The 22,725-nt window shown below is 43.1% G+C and overlaps 1 protein-coding gene across 1 annotated transcript in view; it reads left to right on the forward strand.

Moving 5' to 3' along the window:
* The window catches only part of Cdh13 (cadherin 13), a 1,153,296-nt gene extending 1,130,925 nt beyond the window's left edge, over window positions 1–22,371 (forward strand). Inside the window, exons 12-14 of the mRNA XM_004659582.2 lie at window positions 9,872–10,105; window positions 12,769–12,987; window positions 21,277–22,371. Coding sequence (XP_004659639.1) covers window positions 9,872–10,105; window positions 12,769–12,987; window positions 21,277–21,284 — 461 coding nt within the window. The 3' untranslated portion in view covers window positions 21,285–22,371. The remainder of the gene's footprint in view (window positions 1–9,871; window positions 10,106–12,768; window positions 12,988–21,276) is intronic.
* The last annotated feature ends 354 nt before the right edge of the window (window positions 22,372–22,725 follow it).

A 22,725-nucleotide genomic window follows, 5' to 3' on the forward strand; every position in this document is an offset into this window, starting at 1 on the left:
CACCTTGGACCAAAGCTACAATGGCCTCTGAATACTGGATAAACAACTTCCCAGGCTTCTATATGCAAGCAAGTCACCGTGACACACTCTTTTCAAGGCCTCTCTTTCAAATGAGTTTACTTCTTTACTCCCTTGAGCCTGCAATGACCAGGGTCCATCAATTCCTAAGATGACCTCAAAGCTTCTTTTCTATTGTCCCAACACAAAGCACTTGGATTAACTTCTTTGTTTGAGACAGTATCTCATAGAATGACCTGGAACTTACTATGTTACACAGGCTGACCATTAACTCAAAATCCTCCTACCTCAGCCTCCTGAGTGTTGGTATTTTGGGTGTGCACCACTGTGCCCATGTGTTGGCTTCTTTTTAATGGCTCTAGTCTCTTCAGTAGCCACATTTTCCTTAGTCCCAATTTCACACCAACCTTTCTGACTAAAGCATAAGCTTTCAAATCTTTCTGCTCTGCCTTTTATTCCCAATTCTCACTGTAAATCTAGCTAAAACAAGCTAGAAATAACCGTGCTATTGCCCAAGTGCTAGGTGTCTTGAAATTTTCTCCACCAGATCAATTGATTTCCTTTAAATTCAGCTTCCCTCAAATGGGAAGAATGTAGAAAAGCTCTTTGCCAGAATGAAACATGAAGGACCACTAGTCTAATTTCCCACAGAGAGCTCTTGTTCTTGTATGAAATCCCTTGAGCACCATCTTTACACTCACTTTCCTGTCAGCACTCTGATCTTCTGAGCACCCACCAGAATCGCCCATTAAGTTCTGCTTATCACATGCTAATTTCTTTCTGTGTGGTTTTGCCAAATTTTTACCACAAACCAATTCCAAAGACTTCTGAACCACATCGTCAGGTTTTGTAACAGCAATAACGTCTCTCCCAGTACCAGTTTTCTGTGTTCATTTCTCATTACTGTGATAGAATGCATGATACATATGTAACGTAAGGGAGAAGGGGCTTCTTTGGGTTCACAGTTTTAGAGGTTTTTGCCTCATCATAATGGAGAAAGATGTGGAGTAGAGCAGCACCCATGACGAAGGCCAAGACATGGAGAGAATGCCTGCATTGCTGCTTTTGTTCCCCCTCTTTCTCTATTGAGTCATGCCTCAGAAGCCATGCACGGAAGGTCCCTTGCCTTTAGCTAATCCTCACGTAAATGCACTCACAGACACACCCAAAAATGTGTGTTACTAACCTCTTAGAGGTGTCTCGCAATCCAGTCATGTTAACAGTCAAGATCAGCCATCTCAACTCTCTTCCTCCCCTCCCGCCAGAACAAACTGTGTTTTGTCCACACTGTGGTCGCTCTTAGAATGCTGTCCTTGAGAGTGGATTACTCCATGCGTGGGTATGTCAGTGTCACTTCCTTCCCTGCACTTAGGACACTCCCCTGCACCTGTTTGCAGATCCGTCCCTGTGACAGCACCAGCACTCCCAGGGCAGGCACCCGTGCCTTGGGTTTTTGTGTTCTTGCAACCCAGGCACAGGACACAGGCCCGTAAAATGATTATTATCTCAAAGACGGCAGTGAAATAGTAATGTTTAAACATGGCCTCCCAATAAATTCATCTGGAAGTTTGGGGGTTTTTAGGTTTAAGAAAAACCAAAGCTGTTTACTTTTGCATTATTATCTCATCTAAAAAAAGTGCTTAAATCCAGATTATGTAGATAATTGCTTCATTTCTACATTAAGTATTATACATGGAAGCCTGGCATTACCTTTTACAAACTTCTATTCTACCAGGTTATTTTTTTTCCAATATATATATATGCTCTCTACAATGAAATGATCAAGATCTCTATTAGCAAAGCAATAAAAAATGCTTATGAATTTTAAAAAAACAATGAGGTTCTCGGTTTATAGGGCACATACTAAAAATGGCTTGTAAAATGCTGGCACTACAGTGCAAGCTAAATAAAACCCAAGGGATAAACAGAATTGCACACAAGATGGCCCTGCAAAAGATAGGCTATGGAAAAGGTAGGGGAAAGCCCTGTTCACAGGTATCAAATCATTTGATGACTGAATGTTCAGCAGAAATATGGGAGGAATTCTGGGGACAGTAGATTGCTTCCCCCCCCCCCCCGCCCCCCGCAGCCTAGGCTACATGGGAGCCTATCTAACAAAAAGCTAGGTACACAATTCATGTGCACAGAGTGTCAGGATCACAATAACACTGTAAACAGACTTCAAAACCACCTGCTCTGTTACCTATCTAAACTTGGCCTTTCTTCCTGCACTGAGACTATAAGCTTCCATGCAACACCAGCTGAGGTCTCTGTGGCTGTCCTTGCTGTGGACTCTTTGCTCTGATCCCCAGTCTTCCTCGCCCATGTGAGGCCTTCCATGTGGACGTAGCCCGATTACATTACAGGACTGAGAAAAATCCTGATTCACAGACTCCACAGGCCTATGCTAGAAGCTTCCTGTGTGTTCTCACTCTTTCATGCTCTCCCTCCCTCCCTGTCTCTCCATGTTTTTAATTTTATTATTTATTTATTTGAGAGAGGGAAAGACACAGGGGGAGGGGCAATGGGCGTGTCAGGGTGCTCAGCCCCTGCAAAAGAACTCCAAACACATGCACCACCTTGTGTATCTGGCTTACTTGGGTCCTAGGGGATCTAACCAAGGTCCTTTGGTTTTGCAGGCAAACACCTTAACCACTAAGCCATCTCTCCAGTCCTCTCCATTTTATTTTTCACATGAGAAACCTCATCTTTCACACTGTCTACCCTATAAAACCATGTGCAGTCATGATTCTCAAGGAATGGCATATGCTGCATGCCTATAGAATTGGTAGCTAGGAAACCTTAATACTTCCTGATACTTCTCAGAGCCAGCTTCTGAAGTATTATTGTGAGCCTCACACTCTGCATATGATCTGCATACCAAGGTTTTTCTAGATAGGCTTTCATGTAGCCCAGGCTGGTCTCAAATTCACTGCATAGCTGAAAATCATCTTGAACTTCTGATCCTCCTGCCTCTACCTCCCAAGTACTAAGATTACAGGCATGAGCCACCACACCCAGTTTCATTCCATGCAGATAAAACCAACTTATCCAATTGCACTAGTGACCCTTTTTATCAAAGGGAACCCCTCAAGAGATGCATTTGGGAGCCTGTGCTCTAGGGATACCATAGCATGGGTAAACCTGATCCTTTGTACATGACTGTTGACAGCTGCATTATTCATGGCAGCCAAACATCGGAAATAACTCAATGCCCATCAGCTGGTGAATGGATAAACAGCACATGGCGTAGCCATACCGTGGGTTATTATCCACCATCAAAGGGATGAAGTACTGATACAGGCTGCAGCATGGAAGAGCTCCAAGACCATGATGTTAACTGAAGGAGCTCGCATTCACGAAGACTGCATGCTGTATAATCCATTTATACAAAATACCTAGGACAGGCAAGCCTACAGAGTCAGAAAGTAGGCTACTGATTGCCTGGGGCTGAGAATAGGTGTGAAGAGTTAGTGCAGTCCTGGGGAGAATGAAAAATGTTCTGAAATTAGATAGTGGTGCTGGTCTCATGACACTATAAATTCACTAGAAAATCAATTTATTGTAAAAATAAGTAAAGGGTAAAAGAAAAGAAAGTCAAGTAGAATTGGGAAAAATATTTTAATCCCTGTATAACTTTTGAGTCTAACATTTCCTTTCTAATTATTATAGCCATCATGGTTATTGTAAAGAAAATTAGGAACAGAGGAAGGTATTATTTTAATGTGCATTACCTGGGGAGATAATCACCACTTAGGTTTTAATATATTCCCTTCTAATCTTTTTCCAGCCATATATACATTTTTTAATTAGGATCACACTATGTTTTCAGTTGTGTCTAATACCAATGAGGTAGAAAGCTTAGACATGTTCTGAATGATGGAAGCTGCCAGAAAATCCTTGGTGTTTGAGTGGGGGTGGGGGGGTAGAAATCCTATTTGGTCAACATTATGATTAAAACAAAATTCCTGAGATTAAAAGAAAAGATTAGAGATTGGTATGTAGTCCAGTGGTAGAACACTTGACTAACATATGTGTAAGGCCAGGTTCAGTCCCCTGCATGGCAAAAAAAAAAAAAAAAAAAAAATTTAAAGGTGAATTATCACCCATTACTTTAGCATTCCAGAGGTAGAGGCAAGATGACCAAGAGTTCGAAGTCATCCTCAGCTACATAGTGAGTTCAAAGCTAGCCTGGACTTCATGAGACCCTGTCTCAAAAAAATCCCAAAGTTTCATCTCAGATGAGGAGCCTCAAAGCTGCTCAGACTCCACTGTAGTCACTAGTGGAGTGACTAGAAAGGTTGAAGAAGGAAATACAAGTCCTCAGGCTACCTCCCTTAAACAAGGGAAGTAACCTTGGACAAGTGACGTCATCCTCCTGAGTCCCTAATCCTCTCATCTGGAAAACGGGGGTAACAAACCTAAGAGGTAGGGCCCAAAGTGCTCAAAGCATCACCCCATTACTTTGTTTGGCCTATTCCTGGCCCAGCTGCTAACACAAGTTCAACATCTCTTCTGAGATCCTCCCCTTTCCTCAGTTACATCACCCTGCTTCTTTAGGAAATGCATGGCCCCACCTCTCCAACCAAGCTCCCCACCAACCTAAGAAAAGAATATGGAACACACTGAGGGAGATCTGGGGCAAGCTGGGTACAGCCAGGCCCCGTGCTGAGCCCTGGGTGGTCAGCTCGGCCAGTCAGTTATGCGTGCTTGCTTCCAAGAGTTGTCAGCTCACAGAGACAGGAAGTAGAGAAGTGGTTGCCAGGGTCTGAGTTAAGGGATAAGTATACTGATTAATTGGGGCCAGAGGTTCCATTGAGAGGGTGAAAATTTTCTGCCAGTGGACAGTGGTGATGGCTGTATAACAGAGCACATCCTATTCATGCCACTGCACTGTACCAAGATGGCGGTTTCATGTATATTTTATCAGAATTAAGTAACTGCTCAGAACTGGAGGGATGGCTCAGCACCTAAGAGCACCTGCTGCTCAAGCATAAAGACCTGAGTTTGATCCCAGAACCCACACAAAAAGTCAGGCATGGCCACGCACACCTGTAACCCAGAGCGAAGCAGGGGGAGGGAGAGACAGGAGAATTGCTAGGGCTCAGTGGGCAGCCAGTCTAACTGAAAACTAGGCAGGTTCAGTGTCTCCTTCTTAAGGAAATAAGATGGCAGAGCGATAGATGACAGTGTCCCATGTTCCCCTCTGGCCACTGCATACATATGCATGGGTGTGTACAACTGCACACACGTGTGCATACACCACATGTGCACGCGCGCGTGCACACACACATACACACACACTACATACTATATATATGCCAAAAGAAGAAAGAACTCATAAGAAGGAAGATATCGTTGATGAAAATAATAATGAACCCAAATCATAGTTTAGGGGTTTTCATTTTTTGGTTTGGTTTCATGGTTGAAATAAGAGCCTGTAAAAATCAAGCTACATAATAAATGCTCTGACATGGAAAGTAAAGGATAAAACCAGCGTGGTGGCACACACCTGAAATTGCTCAAGGCCACCCTGTGCTACAGAACAAGAGCCTCTTAACAAACAAACAAGGAATCAGTTCAACTAAAAAGTAATGGATAGGGGTTGTGGAGATGACTCCAAAATGTTTTATACATTTGCCACACAAGCAAGCATGAAAACTAGAGCCGGGCTCCTCGGTGTTCACATAAAGGCCCATGGGTGTGATGGGCCACCTGTAATCCCAGTGCTTAGGAGGCAGAGACAGTGGGACCTCTGGCAAATTGGCTAACTGGACTAGCCATACCAGCAAGCCCTGGATTCAAGTGAGAGCATTTTTATCAAGCAAATGAAATGGAGAACCCAACTCCAGCCTCAGGCCTCCACATGCAGAACAATCTTAGGCTTTCTCTAATCTTTCCCTGAGAATGCAGCCATAGGCTTTTTCTGAGTGAGCTCTCAGAACAGGAAGTTCTGGCCTAAGGTACATGTCTCCCAGGTAGCTGGAAATGCTGGTCTACAGCACACATGCCTTGGGACATGCTGGTCTGTCATGTTTGGGCTCCCAGGTGTTTTGAAGTGCTGGTCTACTGTGCATGTATCCCAGGTGGTTGGAAGCACTGGTCCTGGGAAATTCTGGTCCATAGCACATGTGTTCTGGAAGGTGCTGGTCTACCATACATTTTTTTTCCAGGTTGTGGACTCATATTGATGCTTCTTCCCTATTGTTTTGGGTCATCCATGAAGGAGAAGCACTGTCCTGACCAAACTTGGCTTCTGAGATTTGTCATGGAGTTGTCCAGGGAAGAGGGGCTGGGGTCTACTGATGGGAAAAGGATGAGGATGGGGGACTGTTGCTAAATATCTTCAGGATACCTAGAATCCCTGATATTTCCTGTCACCCAGATTCCTGGTAGAAAATTATGGGCTTTAGAGCACTACATTTTGAAGTACGACTGAACTTTGATTATAACTTTTCTCCATTCCAGACATATAAACTGAGGAAGCACTTGCTCAGAGGATTTTTGCCTCATCCATTCTTTACCTCTTGCCCAAAGAAACAGCTCTTTCTACAAACTTCAGAAAAAGACATCACCAGCTGGCCTGGGAATAACACATGGGAAATTGAAGACAGTACCATAATTAAGTTCACAAGAGGCCGGTTCTTCTGGCCATATTTCAAATGCTCATAATGCCTTCTCATCCATTCTACTAAATGACTTTACTTCATAATATATTCAGAGTGGAAAAATATATAATGGATTCTTCTGAGATATTCAATTAGTTCAATAAAAAGAGAGAAATAATTTTTCAATAAAGAAATTTAGCCAAATGACTAAAGCTGACAGTGAAAAACCTTCTTCAAAGTAATTACCCATTTCTTTGGAGTTCTTGCTCAACAGAAGTTGATGATATGCTGCTGTTAAAAACAGCCATCCTTCTGGTGATTAATTACATGCAGGCTGCTATTCTAGTAGAAACTTATTTGAATGTTTACTCTGAATCCATCTTTGGGTGCTGATACCTTTAAAGTTCCAACAGTCCCAGTAAAGAGTGTCTATTGACACTATTCATCACTCACCACTTAGCTCCTTTCAAGCTGATTCCCTCCCCATTAGTGGAAACCACAACAAAAAACACTTGTCAAGAACACTTGCAAATCCCATTACTTATCTTAAGTTTTATTTTTTCCCATGGGAGACGGAATTTTTTTGAAGCAGGGCCTCACTCTTATAGCCCAGGCTAGCATCAAACTCGTGGTGATCCTCCTGCCTCCTCCTCCAAATCATTTTCTTATCTTGCAATTGACCTCCCCTGTGTTTCTTCAAGACCTACCATCTGTCCTTTGAACTATGGTGTTACCTAGCACTTCCCTCTTTAGCAATCTGCACTGTCATTTGGATAACCTAATCTTCCAAAAAGATTTTGAAGTTTCTCTATGGATGACCACACACACACACACACACACACACACACGCTCAGCTCTGGCATTTCTCCGGAGCTGGGCTTCTACACACTGCATTGAATCTGAAAGGCTGTTAGCAAAGGTGTGTGTACATGCTTGTATGGGTGTGTATAGATGTGAGCTTGAGGGGCTGTTAGCAAAGATGTGTGTATGTGTGTTGTGGGTATACACAGGTGTGGGATTGAGGAGCTGTTAGCCTCGATGGATACACAATCAACGATGGACCCGAGGTCCTTTACCACCCTCTGCTCTTCTTCTGGCAGCCATATCTGAACCACTAATCACCAACGCAAGGCTTATCCCCTACTCAAGATGCCCACGGTATGCCCCACTTCATTTTAACACTGTGCAGACTCTCTGCCAATGACATCTGGCATCTGTTATCCATACAGATGTATGTTTTCTATACGAGTCAGATCAGATGGTTCCTCAACCTTCCTCTTGGTGGTTTTGGAGCTCAAGAGATTTGGTAAAGTTCTTGCCATGCAAGTATGAGGACCTGGGTTTGATCCCCAGGACTCACATAAAATAATCCAGGTATGGTGATGCATTACAATCCCAGCACTAGGGAAGTAGAGACAGGCAGATCCTTGAGGCTCTCTAGCCAGTTCATCTAACCTACTTGGTGAGCTCCAGGTCAGTAAGAGTCTCTGTCTCATAAAAGGTGAATGGCACCTGAGGAATGGCTCAGAATGTTGCCCTCTGGCCTATGCATATACATACATGTATTCATACACATGTACAAACAAATACATGTGTGCATACACACACACACACACACACGCATACTTTGTGGCTTTGCATAGCCTATGGAAGTAGTCAAGGCTCCTTATTATGAGAGCCTAGGCTCCCGTGCCCTTCTGGCCTGTCCAGCATTAACTCTGCCATCCATGATCAGCCTGCTGTGGAGAGCAACTCCCCCCCCCCCCCACACACACACACCCTGCCCCATGGTACCTGATGCCTTTGCACAGAATCACATGGACAGAGCTTGTTTCTCAGCTCATCAGAGTCCTATGATCGGCAAATTCCTCATTAACTTCCAGGTTCTAAGGGTACAAGACTTCCCGCTCACCCTTTTAGGGCTGGGCTTCAGGTTATGAAACTATGGAGAAACCACATGAAATTGACTCCTTAGTAGCCTGCCCCATCATTCAGTAAGTCCTCTTTTGGTGTAACTTTTGCAGAGGCTACTGTGTCCATTTTCCCTTGAGTATCTATGCAAGTAGGAGACTGAATCTAAAAGGGGCATGTCATTGCTTTGCCCTGCCCTGCCCTTGGCACCTATTCTCTGACTTCACTCACATACCATCCTTCCAGGCCCAATGTTAGTCAAAACCTTTAGCTCACTGTGCATTTCAAACAATAAATATGAGATAGAATAAAGTTCACTTAGAAATCTATTCAAGTGCAAATAAGAAAAAATTAAATGGAGCCATACATTAGGTTAGTTCTACAGAGTACTGCTATATAAAATTACAGACGCAGGGGTTGGAGAGATGGCTCAGTAGTTAAAGGTACTTGCTTATAAAATTACAGATGCTGCTCAACTTATAATAGGGTTACGTTCCCAAAACCCATCAAAAGTGGAAAATATCATGAGCCAAGAAATGCATTTAATAGATCTAACTTACTGAACATCATAGCTCAGTCTGAATTTTCTATTATAGTTACCTTTGTTTGCTGGGACAAAACCCCCAACAAATGCAGCTGATGGGAGGAAATAATTTGTTTTTCCTTAGAGTCTCAAGGGGAAGCTTCATGATGGTAGGGATAAGATTATAGAACACCTCTGCCACAGCAAGTGGAAAGCAGCGACAAGAAAATAAGCTGAACTCTGGCAAGGAGGGAGCTGACTATAACACCTCTAAGTCTGTCCCTAACAACACACATCCTCCAATAAGCCTCTATCACCCAAATTGCCACCAATAGAGATCAAGCACTCAAAACACATGGGCTTATGAGGGACATCTGATTGAAACCACCACACTTACTGTGTCTATTACCTCAATAGATCCAGTTTTATTAAAGTTTCTTGGATCTCCAGCCACCGGCTGGAGAAGGTGTCACTATGGGTGTGTTTAGGGGTGGATCTGAACTCAAGCCTAAAATATACAAAGGGTTCGAGTTCTGCCTGGGGTTCCTAAATGTGCTTGCTTATGGTACTGTTTATGCTATTTCTCTCTGCGTGAACCTGTGAAAGGGGACTGGCTTCTTCTGCCATTATGGAACTTCCAGGCCAGTGAGAGTCCCTATCTTCAAAATAAAATCATACAAGGTACATGAGGAATGATACCCAATGTTGTCCTCTGGTGTGTGTGCATGCACATACACACACACACACACACACGCACGCGCACACACACAGTACAGTGCCTTCCTAACAATGTCCTCTCCCTTTTCAACAGGCAACCCTCCCGCGACAGGCACTGGGACTTTGCTGATAACCCTGGAAGATGTGAATGACAATGCTCCCTTCATCTACCCCACGGTGGCTGAGGTCTGTGACGATGCTAAAAACCTCAGTGTGGTCATTTTGGGAGCATCAGACAAGGATCTCCACCCAAATACTGATCCTTTCAAATTTGAGATCCATAAACAAACTGTCCCTGATAAAGTCTGGAAGATCTCCAAGATCAACAGTAAGTCTGTGGCCTTTGCACATCCTACTCTTGTCCTTGTGGCTTTGAAATTTGTTTCTTTCCTCAAAGATACTGCCTCTCCTACTCAGATGTTCTCACATGGCGTAAATCATTTATGGATTGTAAAATAATGAGTTTGCCTACCAGCACATGAACACAATATGTAGAAATATTGAATATCAGTTTCTTATAAATACAAGTATCACCATCTTCTCTTTCTTTATTCTTCACCTCGAGTTATGTGCCCTGTGCACCATGCAGTAACCCCATCATTCTATTGGCTATTCTATGGTCTCTGTATGGCTGCCTGGCCAAAGTGTCCAGTCATAAGCAGGTGGTTCTTTCTTCTTCCTCTTCCCTTTGGGCCTTAACTAAATTCCACACATATTTTTAACAGAGTCTTGCTATATAGCCTAGGCTCACCGTAAATTCACCATGTAGCAAGGCTGGCCTCAAGCTTATGGCAATCTTCCTGTATCAACCTCTGAGAGTAGGGAATTACAAGCATGTACCATCACATTCAGATGCCACAGGTTCTTTCTTCACAACTGGCCTGAACAGAACAACCACAAGAGAGCCAGTCTTCTGCTTTGGAAAGCCAGCGCTTCCAACTTCCTCTATGCATCTCCTAACTGAGCATCTCCTGGCTCAGCTGTCTCTCCTTAGACAGAGACCTGTGTTTGCACTGACTCTCGCCAGCACTTTGGAAGAATGGTTTCTGGTCTACCTGCCTTCATAAACAACTAATAACCAGAGGGAGTGGGGTCTTAAGGAAACTTACAACGCTCTCCACCTCTTCCCTTCTATACTGTAGACTCAGCATGCACATGACTTACCCTTGGCAACTTTGGCCTGTCAGTGACATCGACATTCTTTCCATGTCCTTTCTCTGACTTACAAAACTTACCAGCAATGTCACCTCTCCCAGTCTTTTCATGATGAGTGATGGAATTGGAAAGTTGACTTGGCACTGGTCACCTTCCTTATTAATTCTGCAGTACTCTTTTGTTCCTGGTGCCACACCTGTTTTCTCCCCAGTGTGAACTGAGCTCACTTGGTTGTCACTAATGGACTCATCAGCTATTGACCCCACCAGGGCTCACTTTTTATATCAGTGATAGAATTTTCGAGGGGGGCAAGAATGACTCATCTCATTACATTTTGAGAATGTATTGTACAATTGCACATAAAATTTTCTATTTAAAAAAATCTCTTATCTGTGGTTATAGCCTGATCTCATATCTGACTTTATTAGTGCCTCTCCCATGTTATTGATTCTGTTTGCCTCTTTGTCTACTTTATGACTGTCTAAAGAATGGATCCTGTGGCACTGATTATTTTTAATTAAAACAGCCCTTCCCTTGTTGGAGGCACGGGGTTTATTTGTTGTTCCCCCCCACCACACACATACACACACCCCGTGGCTGAGACTGATTTAAATAATTACCACTGTTGTGACTGGAATTTCCTCACTCAAAAGTCATTTCTTGTTGTCAGAGACATGAGCAAGTGTCCCTCGAGGTTGTCTTCCTCTTAATGGGATAATGGCCATATTGGTCACCTCCTGGTGAGGACAGAATGTCCTTGGTATTTGTTTTCATATCATCATTCTTGGTTTTGCTCCTGATCTGATTTGATAAATAAATGCCTTTTAAACTTTCTGTTCACACACACATACACACACAAACTTTCTGAATATTCAGAATATTTTTGAGACAGGGTCTCATATAGCCGAAGCTAGCTTCAAACACACTATGTAGTCAAGGATGGCCTTGAACTTCTGATTCTCCCTGGTGCTGGTATCACAGGCATGTGCCACCATGCACAGTTTCTGCAGTCTGGGGATCAAATCCAGACTTCATTCATGCTACTCAAGCACTCTACCAATTGAGCCACATCCCCAGGCCTCAGAATGCTTTCTATAATTAATGATCTGAGTGGCTGAAAGGAGAAATCCCCAAGGCTGAGGGCCATGCCAAATGGCACCACTTCCAAATGCTTCTCAGTGACATAGATGTTGGCATAACTCCCAGTACTATAGCCATGAACTTGGGGAACCAGAGAGAAACATATACAGACTCACAGTTGAGGAGTCACACCCAAGCCTACGACTACAGGGCCAAGAATTGACAAATGACATGCTGTAGAACCATCTCTTGGCCACACATGGAGTCCTGCACAGGCTTAAAGCATGTGGACTTTCACATCAACCTTTTATATATTAAATGTGATCTTGTTGAGTGTGCTGATGCATATCTGTAATCCCAGCACTCTGGGAGGTTGAGGCCAGAGGATTACAAGTTCAAGACTTGCTTATATTACATACTGTGATCTTTGTGAAGATGGCTTGATAGATCTAACAAATGTGTGGGGAGAGGTTCATGGTATTTAGTCATTTTCACAACAGGGAGTCCCATTAAAATTGATCCTAAGAGCACTGAAATATGGAACCCAGCATGGTAGAGATGCTGTCTATGCAATCCCATGCAGGAGATAGCAACCACCTGTGACCACCAAGCGTGGGAAATGTGTCATGTGCGTGTCATATGGTGTTGGAGAATTTAGGTTTGAACACACTGAGACTGTAAGTTAAATGTGCACCATGTCTGCTGTGTGCAGCTATCGTCACCACAGCCTCACTCACCAGGGCTTCTGTCTTGCAGACACTCATGCCCTGGTGAGCCTTCTTCAGAATCTGAACAAAGCGAACTACAACTTGCCCATCATGGTGACAGATTCAGGGAAACCCCCCATGACGAACGTCACAGATCTCAGGGTGCAGGTATGCTCCTGTAAGAACTCCAAAGTGGACTGCAATGCTGCAGAAACCCTGCACCTCAGCCTGACCTCACTGCTGCTCCTCTCGCTCCTCAGCATAGTGGGTAAGTCTGCTTAATTTCAGCAGGTCTATGTTTACATATGAACTTTGCCACACCCACAAACCTGTTTCTATGTATATCGTCTCAAGAAAGTTTGTTCCACAACTTTAGTTTAGGCCTATATCACAGAGAGGCCTATATGACAGAGAGGCTGGGAATATAGCCCAGTCACTAAAGTGTTTTCCTCACAAGCATAAGATCCAACATGCAATTCCCCGAACTCATGTAAAAATATATAGTGGTATGTGGTATATGCCTGTAATCCCAGTACTGGGGAGGTAGAGACAGGAAGATCCTTGGGGCTCACTGGCCAGCAAAACTGAATTAATGAACTCCATGTTCAGTGGGAGATCGTGTCCCCCCCACAAAAAGAAAACTTGGAAAGCAATTGAGGAAGAAAACAACATCAGCTTCTGGCTTTTACATGCATGTGTATACACATGCACACACATATGAACATGTACACACATATAACTCATAGATGATGGGTATATGATTGATAGATAGATAATAAATAGACAGATGATAGATAGATAGATAGATAGATAGATAGATAGATAGATAGATAGATAACCAAAAAACATGTAAAAGTAGTCTAACTAAGGTTTAAAGGCTTATGAAGAGTCCTCCGCTAACCAGGCTGCGGAGTTGTGCAGAGGCACTCTACTGTCTCACAAACCTGGAGACAAGCGAAACTTCCAACAGATAACACTCAGTTTGAGCTAATAAAAATGTGCTGAGATTGGCCAATTGACCTACCAGGGAACCCCTTCCCTATGTATTGTGAAGAATCATGTTTTTGTTGTTGTTGTTGTTGTTTGTTTGTTTGTTTGTTTGTTTGTTTGTTTATAATCATGGTTTTAAAGATATTTATTTATTTGTTTGAGAGAGATAGAGAAAGAAGTAGAGAGAGAGTGAGAAAGAGAGAAAATGGGCACACCAGGGCCTCCAGCCACTGCAAATGAACTCCAGATGCATGCGTCTCCTTGTGCATCTGGCTTACGTGGGTCCTAGGGAATTGAACCGGGGTCCTTTGGCTTTGTAGGCAAAATGCCTTAACAGCTAAACCATCTTCTCCAGTCCTAGAATCAAGGTTTTACAAGGTTAAAGTAGTTACCACACCTGTGATGGTTTGAATATGAAATGTCCCCCACTGGCTCATGTGTTTGAACACTTGATCCCTGGCTGGTGGCACTGATTTTGGCGATCAGTGGAACTTTAGGAAGTGGGGTCTAGCTAGAGGAAGTGGGTCACTGAAGGCAAGTGTTGGAGAGGGTAGCCCCACCCCACTTCCCACAGAGCTCTCTCTGCTTCAAGTCCTGCTCCACATGACAAGCAGTTGGCTCATGCTGAGCCTGCAGAAAGCTGAGGCCTTGCCTGTCCCTTCCCTGCCACAATGGACTATGTCCCTATACCATGAGCCAAAATAAATATCCCTTTTCCTGATTGGTTCTGTCAGGTATTTTGTTACAATGAGAAGAGTAACTAATCCAACATCCTTCTATGAACAATCATAAGAATTCGTAGCGGAGGTTGGGATACAGGAAAATATGTATTTATAATTCACACTGTTTTTCAATAACTAGAATATAATGAGCAAAAGAATTCTTGTGCTGAGCAATGTAAATTTGAGCATAAAATGAGTGAATACTTGTCAAATATTTCCTCTATGGGAAATATTAGTCCAGTTTTAGCAATTATTCACATTAGTTATGCCATTCAAAAGACTTTGGGGCCTGGGTATTTAACTTCAGATAAATTATTGGTATAATTGTGAACTGGGAAATTGGCAGAAAGAAGATATTACATCTTTATGACAGGATCAATGGGACAATAGGAAGCACATGTTTCAACACTGAACATTCATAGCACATGCATTAAATCTATGAGACACCAGAATCTTTCTATCCTAAGGAGAAAAGGCCCAATAGCATCTTACTGATTTTCTGGACTCTGTGTCCCCCAAGGAGAATATGTCCTCTCTCCTCTGAATCTACCTATCCTCCCACCACCTCTAATGACTGTACCACTGCACCATCGCTGTAATCCCCATGACTCCTTCTAAGTCCTCTAGCTTCACAGCCCAGTGGGCTCCAGCACCCAATCTTCCCTCCATCTTTGCCCCACCATTTTTATTTATTTGAGAGTGAGACATATAGAAAGAGAATGGGTGTGTCAGGGCCTCCAGCCACTGCAAGTGAACTCCAAATGCATGTGCCACCTGTTCATCTGGCTTATGTGGGTCCTGGCAAATCAAACCTAGGTCCTTTGCTTTACAGGCAAACATCTTAACCATTAAGCTATCTCTCCAGCCCTTCCCCACCATTTTTACCTCAGTTCCTGTGTCTTTATTTGCCTTGATTAACTTCCTGGCTTTCTAGCTCTGTGCCTGAATAAGAGCTAAAGAAAGATGTTCTCTTCAGTCTTCTCTATCAATCAGGAGAGAATTCTACCTCCACCGGAGGAAAGGCTAGAGATATATCTGGAGACTGAGAAGAAAACAGGAAAAAAAAAAGAGTGTAAGTAAGGCGCTGGGTTCACACAAGATGGCTTACAAAAGTGCAGGATAGAGACCATAAATGGAAAGTGACTCACCCCACCTGGGAGCCCCTTGCTTTGCTGACAGAATCCAGGCCCTGGCTTCTGAGAATCTGAATACTCTCCTCTATGAGCAGGCAGCCCCTGATATCTGTGCACAGGTGGCTGATTTGTTCATTCTTTTCCATTTACCTGCAGGAGGTCATTCTTGTATAAAATCAATTGCAAAGAAGAGAGTGGGTCACCTGGAAGAGGGACTTTTTTAATTTTAAAAATATTTATTTATTTATTTGAGAGAGAGGGAGGGAGTGTGGGCACACCAGGGCATCTAGCCACTGCAAACAAACTCCAGGTACATGTGCCACCATGTGCATCTGGCTTACATAAGTACTGGGGAATTAAACCTGTGTCCTTAGATTTTGCAGGCAAGCATCTTAACCGCAAGGCCACCTTTCTAGCCCATCTGGGGGGATTTGCAATGTATCATTCTGACAGGAGGTATAACTCAGACATTTGTCCATTTGAAAGGCCCACTAAGTGATGAAAGGCACAAGGAGAATCAGAACCACCATTGTGAGAGGTCTATCTTAGAATAGGGGCATGTGGACTTTCTGATAGCAGCCTCTGTTTTGGTTCACATCCCAAACATGTTCTAGTTCCCTGGGTTGACTCTTCGGTTAAGAACAAATGGAGATGGAAGGCGAATTACAGAATATAAATATAAAGATACTTACTACTAATGATGCTATAAAAGGTCAAATACGGGTTGGGAGGGTAGTAAGACACAATAGCACAGCCACAATAAAGGTTTCTATGGCAATAACCATCCTAAAACAGCATTTAAGAAGTTTAATAGAATCACTTTAATAGACTCTTTAATAGAGTTGAAGACATTAAATTTGGCAAGATTTGGAGATAGGGATATTTCTTAAAAGTACTGACACTAGATTCTCAACTCAGCAATAGTCCTGGAAAGAATTTTGGGAAAGTAGAAGTAAGCTGGTAGAAGCTGTCTGATGTTTCTTTAAAGCAGTAACTGCAAACTATAGCACATAGGCCAAATATGGCCCAGTGGTTTTGTAAATAAAGTTTTATTATAACAGCCCTGTCCACTTATTGACATACTACCTTTGGCTGCTTGTAACACTAACAGAGGTGAGTACTTGTGCCAGAGACTGGATGGTCTACAAAGCTGGGAACATGTATTGCCTGCCCTTCACAGAATGTTTGCCAGCACCTGCTTCAAAACACCATCCCTGCAACTTCAATGCTTGTAGGAGCAAATCAAACCAGATAGCGTGGGAAGAAAAACTGATGTTTTCCCCTTCCTTCAAATCATACTCAGGTCCAAGTGGATGGCATAAACCAAACTCCTGATGTCTGTTGCTTTTTTCCATGTGCTCTTCATTGACCTGGTGGTTGTATTCCACTCTATAGATAAGAAAGCTAAAACCAGGAAAAGTAACCAGGACAGCAAGCCCTGCAGGCAGCCTTTGCCATCAGACTGCCCTTCTGTGGAAGGGGGTGTTAAACATCTCCATTTATTATGGTATGGAGATGGCTTTACTGCAGCTGAGAATTGGATGGAAGGATCCGCACATGCTTCTCTGACATCTTAAAATAAAGGAAATAAAACTAATAGCATTGAGAGTGATACAAAATGTAAATGAAATTATTGTAACTGTCAATTCTGTCGTGTAAATTACATGCTGATGACATTGAAGGGATGTATAATTCTCCCCTGAGTGCCCTTCCAGTGAAACAAACTGTACCTGCTTTTTTTTTTTTTTTTTTTTAGTACAGCTCTATGAGGTTTGGCACAAGAAAATCTCAAGAAAGAAGCTTTAAAGGATAGACTTACCCAGAAATCTTTCTGACCATTTTTTACATTTAATCAGAAAGAGCAAGAATAGGAAATGAAGGTCAGGTGAACCACTTTAACAACTTGCAACATTAAATGTCTCTGTGTTGGAAAAATGGCAGAGAACAACCTCTATCACAATGAAGAAGTTTCAAAAGGCCACCAAGATGAGCCAAAGACAGTCACTGAGACTTTTTACTGAATTTTTAATTAAGGTATTGTTTGCAAGGAATGTATTGTATGAACTTGGCCTGTAAACGTGAGTTTAAAACCACATCACAATCAATAAATTTCACTTTAGTGTTGACATTTTCCCAAACCCAGGCCCTCCCTGATCTGCTTTCTCTAAGGATAGCTTTGTCATTTCACAAATTTTCCAAATTGTATTAATATCTTGTTTATTTTTGCGGTGAAATGTGTTATGGGTAGAGAGAAAGCCCTAAAAGAACCTTGAAACCACTTAGGAGGGGCTTTCCTCAGCTGGCAGATGACCCCAGTCACACTCTGTAGAGGAGCTACAGTCCTAAATGATGTGATTTTATGGACAATGGCAGCTGACCCTTGAGGAATTTCTGTGTTTCACGTACATGCAAGTGAAAGGCTTTACATAAATTACATAGATTACCTCAGGGAATCAGCTCAGCAGCCCCAGGAGGTGGGATCATTTACATGATAGTCTAAATTGACTTAAGGTAAGGATCGGAGACTCTAATTTGAAAACAAAAGGCTGGAGACTAATGTAATGGATTTTATTCAGCAACCCCCCCCCCCTTTTATTTTAACCAACCTTTTTCCCTAGGGGACAATTGGTAATGTCTAGAAATATTTTTCATTAACCTAACTGAGAGGATGCCACTAGTGGCATCTAGTGGACAGATGCCAGGGCTGAATGTCCTCCAGAGCACAGGATGGATGGTCCCAACTGCAAAGACCCAGCCCCAGATGTCACCAGCATCACTCAGGCTGACCTCCAGCAAGCGTTCAATATTGGAGGCATTGCCAGGCACCATCAGCCTGGCAAGATAAATGACTCTGGACCACTTAAAAGATTTAAAAGGGAGGCTGGGAAGAGCATGCTGTGCAAACATGAGAACCTGGGTTCTGAGCATCACCACCAAGTAGATGCCAGGCATGCTTGTAACCCCAGTGCCAAGGAGGCAAAGACAGGAAGATCCCTGGGAGTCTCTGCCCAGCTAGTCTAACCATATGGTGAGCTCCACGTTCACTGAGAAATCCTCTCCCCCACCCTAAACAAAAGGTAAAGGGGCTGGGAAGATGCTCAGTGGTTAAAGCTGCTTGCTCTATGATCCTGTCAGCCAGATCCCCATCACCCATATGAGGCCAGGTGAATCCAAAAAGTGTAATATTCATCTGTCATCCCAATGTGCCTACTGCAATGGGAGGGCAAGTCAGGACAGTTCCACTGCTCACAAGAGCCAGCTTATCTGACCAGTGGCAAAGCTAGAGAGACACCATTTCAAAGGAAGAAGAGGACCAATACCCCCAAGGTTGTCCTTTGACCTCTACAAATATGCCCTACACACACACACACACACACACACACACACACACACATTAAAAAAGAACCAATTGCAGAAGAGGTGGTAGAAAGAATGTAAGAGCCAAAGGAAGAGTAGGGCTCCTTACAACATGCTCCCCAAGTCAGAACATGGCCTGGATATCCATGACCTCACAGTGCCTGACACTACCTACACAAGACCATCATAAGAAGAGGAAAAAGATCATGACATAAAAATAAAAGAGAGTCTGATTGAGAGGGGGAGGGGATAGGATGAAGGTAGATTTGTGAGAGGGAAAGTGAGGAAGGGGAAAGAATTATCATGGTTTATTATCTATACTTATGGAAGTTGTCAATTAAAAAAATTTAAAGAACTATTCCAAACCTTACCCAGGTATGGAGGTATGTACCTGTAATCCCAGCATTTGGAATATAGAACCACCTGGTGTACAAAGTGAAACTCTGTCTCAAAAAAAAAAAAAAAAAAAAAAGGTAGATGTGGTGGTACACACCTTCAATCCCAGCAGTTGGAAGGCAGAGGTAAGAGGATCACCATGAGTTTGAGGCCACCCTGAGACTACATAGTGAATTCCAGGTCAGCCAGGACTAAAGTGAGAGCCTGCCTTAAAAAAAAAAAAAAAAAAAAAAAAGGCTGGAGGGATGGCTTAGAGGTTAAGGTGTTTGCCTGCAAAGCCAAAGGACCCAGGTCCGATTCCCCAGGACCCATGTTAGCCAGATGTACACTGGGGCACACGTATCTGGAGTTCATTTGCAGTGGCTCAATGCCCTGGCATGTCCATACTCTCTCTCTCTCTCTCCCCTTCCCTCTTTTTCTGTCAAATAAGTTAATTAATTAAATATTTTAAAAAACAAACAAAAGAGCACCCGAAATAATGGTCTTAATACACTTCTCTAAATACTTCATGTTTATAACCATATTGTAACTTGGCCACAAGTGAGATCCAACCATGGAAGCAACTCCTCAGAGTGCAGATGCACTGGCAGAGGAGCCTTTCTCCAGCAGGTGCTTCTGGGTGGAGGCAGGCATGAAGCATCTCTGAGCACTGCCTGAGCCCATGTAAGTGAGTGAAAAGCCACAAGTGGCTCACATGGCTCTTCCTCTCTTCCCCATGGCCCCAGTGTGAGAGGGAAGTGGACCTCCACAACTACGTAAATGAAATAGTTTCTTGGATACAGTGAAGTGCTAAACCCAGGCTGAATCAGCACCATCTTCCCTGGAATCCATAGACACCAATATGTTTGCACCCACTGCAATAACTCCATTTTGAAACTGGATCTGGGCATCCTAGGGACAGAGCTCCTCCCTGCCGACAAAGCCAAGCTGAGGAAAGCAAAAGGTTATCCCCAGACCAGCCCTATGAGGTGGCCAACAGGAGAGACCATGAGCAGGAACTGAAGTAGTCTGTTAAACACACCTTATATGGCTATCATTTCCTGTGGCGTCTCCCACTTGAAAGATGTGTTCTCATGGTCTATCTGCTACCTTAGTTCCTTTGGGAACACAGTGCTGCCCCTATGTGGTGGGCTAAGTCATGGCCTCCAAAGGTGTGTTCATGTTGAACCACGAAACTGATGAAGGACAATGTGCAAATGTGATGAAGTTATAGCTTGTGAGATGAGGAAGTACCTGGGTGAGCAGACATGCCTGACATAATTCCTAAGTCTTTCTAAAAGGGACAAGGTGAAACCAGTTTAAAAATGTGTGAAGGGCTGGAGAGATGGCTTAGCAGTTAAGGTACTTGCCTGCAAAGCCTAAGGACCCATGTTTGACTCTACAGGTCCATGTAAACCAGACACACATAGTGACACAAACATGCAATGTTTCACATATGCACAAGGTAACACACATGTCTGGAGTTTGAGTGCAGTGGCTGGAGGCCCTGGCATCCAATTCTCTCATGCTTGCTCTCACTCTCACTCTCTCATATAAAAAAAGACCATGTGAGGAGAGAAACAAGGAGGCCGAATTGGAGACAGAAGATTCTACCTCCCTTGCTTTGGATTTGAAGGGAGGGTCTATGAGCCAAGGAACACAGGTGTATCTAGAAACTGGCAAGAGCAATGAGATGGATCCTTTCCTGAAGCCCAGCATTTGTATTTATTGTGGGGGAGAGCTAGGGCTCCAATCCAGGACCCTGGGCATTCTCTATCACTGAGCCACACCCCCAGCCCCAAGTCTAGCTTCCTAAAACATAAATCAGCCAATTTATTTATACCAAATGTCATGTTAAAGAAAAAAATTCAAGGTAGTATGGCATGTGTTTTGCCCTGTCACTCATTTATCTGTCTTAGCTAAAATGTTGTGAGGTAAGTAGTGATATTCCCAACCTAATTTTGCACCTTCTCCACTCAGGTCTGTGAGAACTCCTGAAGTCTGAAGCTTGAATCCCAAGTTTCCATAGCAACAGGAAAAAGAAAAAAAAAAGTCTATCCAAATCTGAAGATTGCCAGTTTACAACTCTCGAACTTCACAACTAGGCCTCGATTGCTCCACCTGTTCCTTTTTTTCTTTTTCTTTTTTTTCTGCCATTTCCCTTAGTCTATACTTCTCCATTTTGACAGCATCTCCTTCCTCCTTTAATTAATGGAATCCTCTGAACTTTCCCTGAATGTTTAAAGATCTTGGCCATCTGGGAGCAGAAACAATGACTACTTTTTCTGATGTGTTGACATATTGCTAGCCAGCCTTCCACACGTGCACCTGTGTCTGTGGGTTCGTGTCTGTATATGAACGAGTATGTGTGTATATACATGGTATTTATGTGGGGCACTACATGGAAGAAGCCTACTTTTGAGATATCATTCTTCTTTGAAAGGTAAAATAAGGAAGTCACAGTTCAGACAGTTGAGCTCTCCAGCACCTCAGCAAAAGGCACAGCACAAGTTCAGGCCATCAAGCTGTCACTTTTGCTGCAAAGCTCCATCTCCACCAGCCTGTTCTGTCTGAACACTGAGTGCTGAGCCATCAGCCGGGCAGGTCCCCAGAGAGGGAGGGCAGAGAAACAAGTCCTTTCTCCTTAGTATAAGGGCCGCCACCACTTCCCACTGCCACATAATGCCACGATCTGGAGCCCAAGTGGCAAGGTGCAGGACAAGTAATCTTGCCATGAAATGCTCTTAGGGGCACTAGTTTGAACTTGTATGTACCCTGAGTCCACAGTCCCATGGTTCTTGGGCAACACAGATCATGGTGGAGTCACTCTCCCTCTTTGGTGTATGTATGGTTGTAAATGTCATCATGACATACTTATGAAGAGACCAACAGGTGTCACCTTGTATACACATATATACCCACATGTATAGACACACATTATGCACATACACACCCTTTGTTTCATATATACAGGCATAAAATAGAGTAAATGCAGGTAGTTTTAAAAAGTACCCTTTTGTGTGACTCGACTACCGTTGTTTGCAAACCTGAAAAATAAAAGATGTTCACTATGTATGAAAAGTAATTGATTTTTATCCTGTGAGCATGTGAGGGTAAGAGGAAAGTGTTCGTACTAAGATTATCTCCTTGTTGATAAACTGTAAATGAACCATCAAAGCTCACACCAAATTTTTCTATCAAAATAAACTAGTGATAGCCTGTGGCTTTTTATTAGAGCTTACCATGAGCTAGGGTAAGGTAAGTGTCTTAGCATATTTTAATGCAGTTGCTTACTAAAGGTTTTAACTACACACACACACACACATGCTTTCTTATGCAATCTATGGTTGCCCTGTGCTTTTCAGTTTGCCTTCTGTAGGAAGTAGAAGTCATACGTTGTCTTTGTTGTAGTGAGACTACGCAGATAGA

This window comes from Jaculus jaculus, chromosome 1 (genome assembly GCF_020740685.1).
Source record: "Jaculus jaculus isolate mJacJac1 chromosome 1, mJacJac1.mat.Y.cur, whole genome shotgun sequence".
Lineage (NCBI taxonomy): Eukaryota > Metazoa > Chordata > Mammalia > Rodentia > Dipodidae > Jaculus > Jaculus jaculus.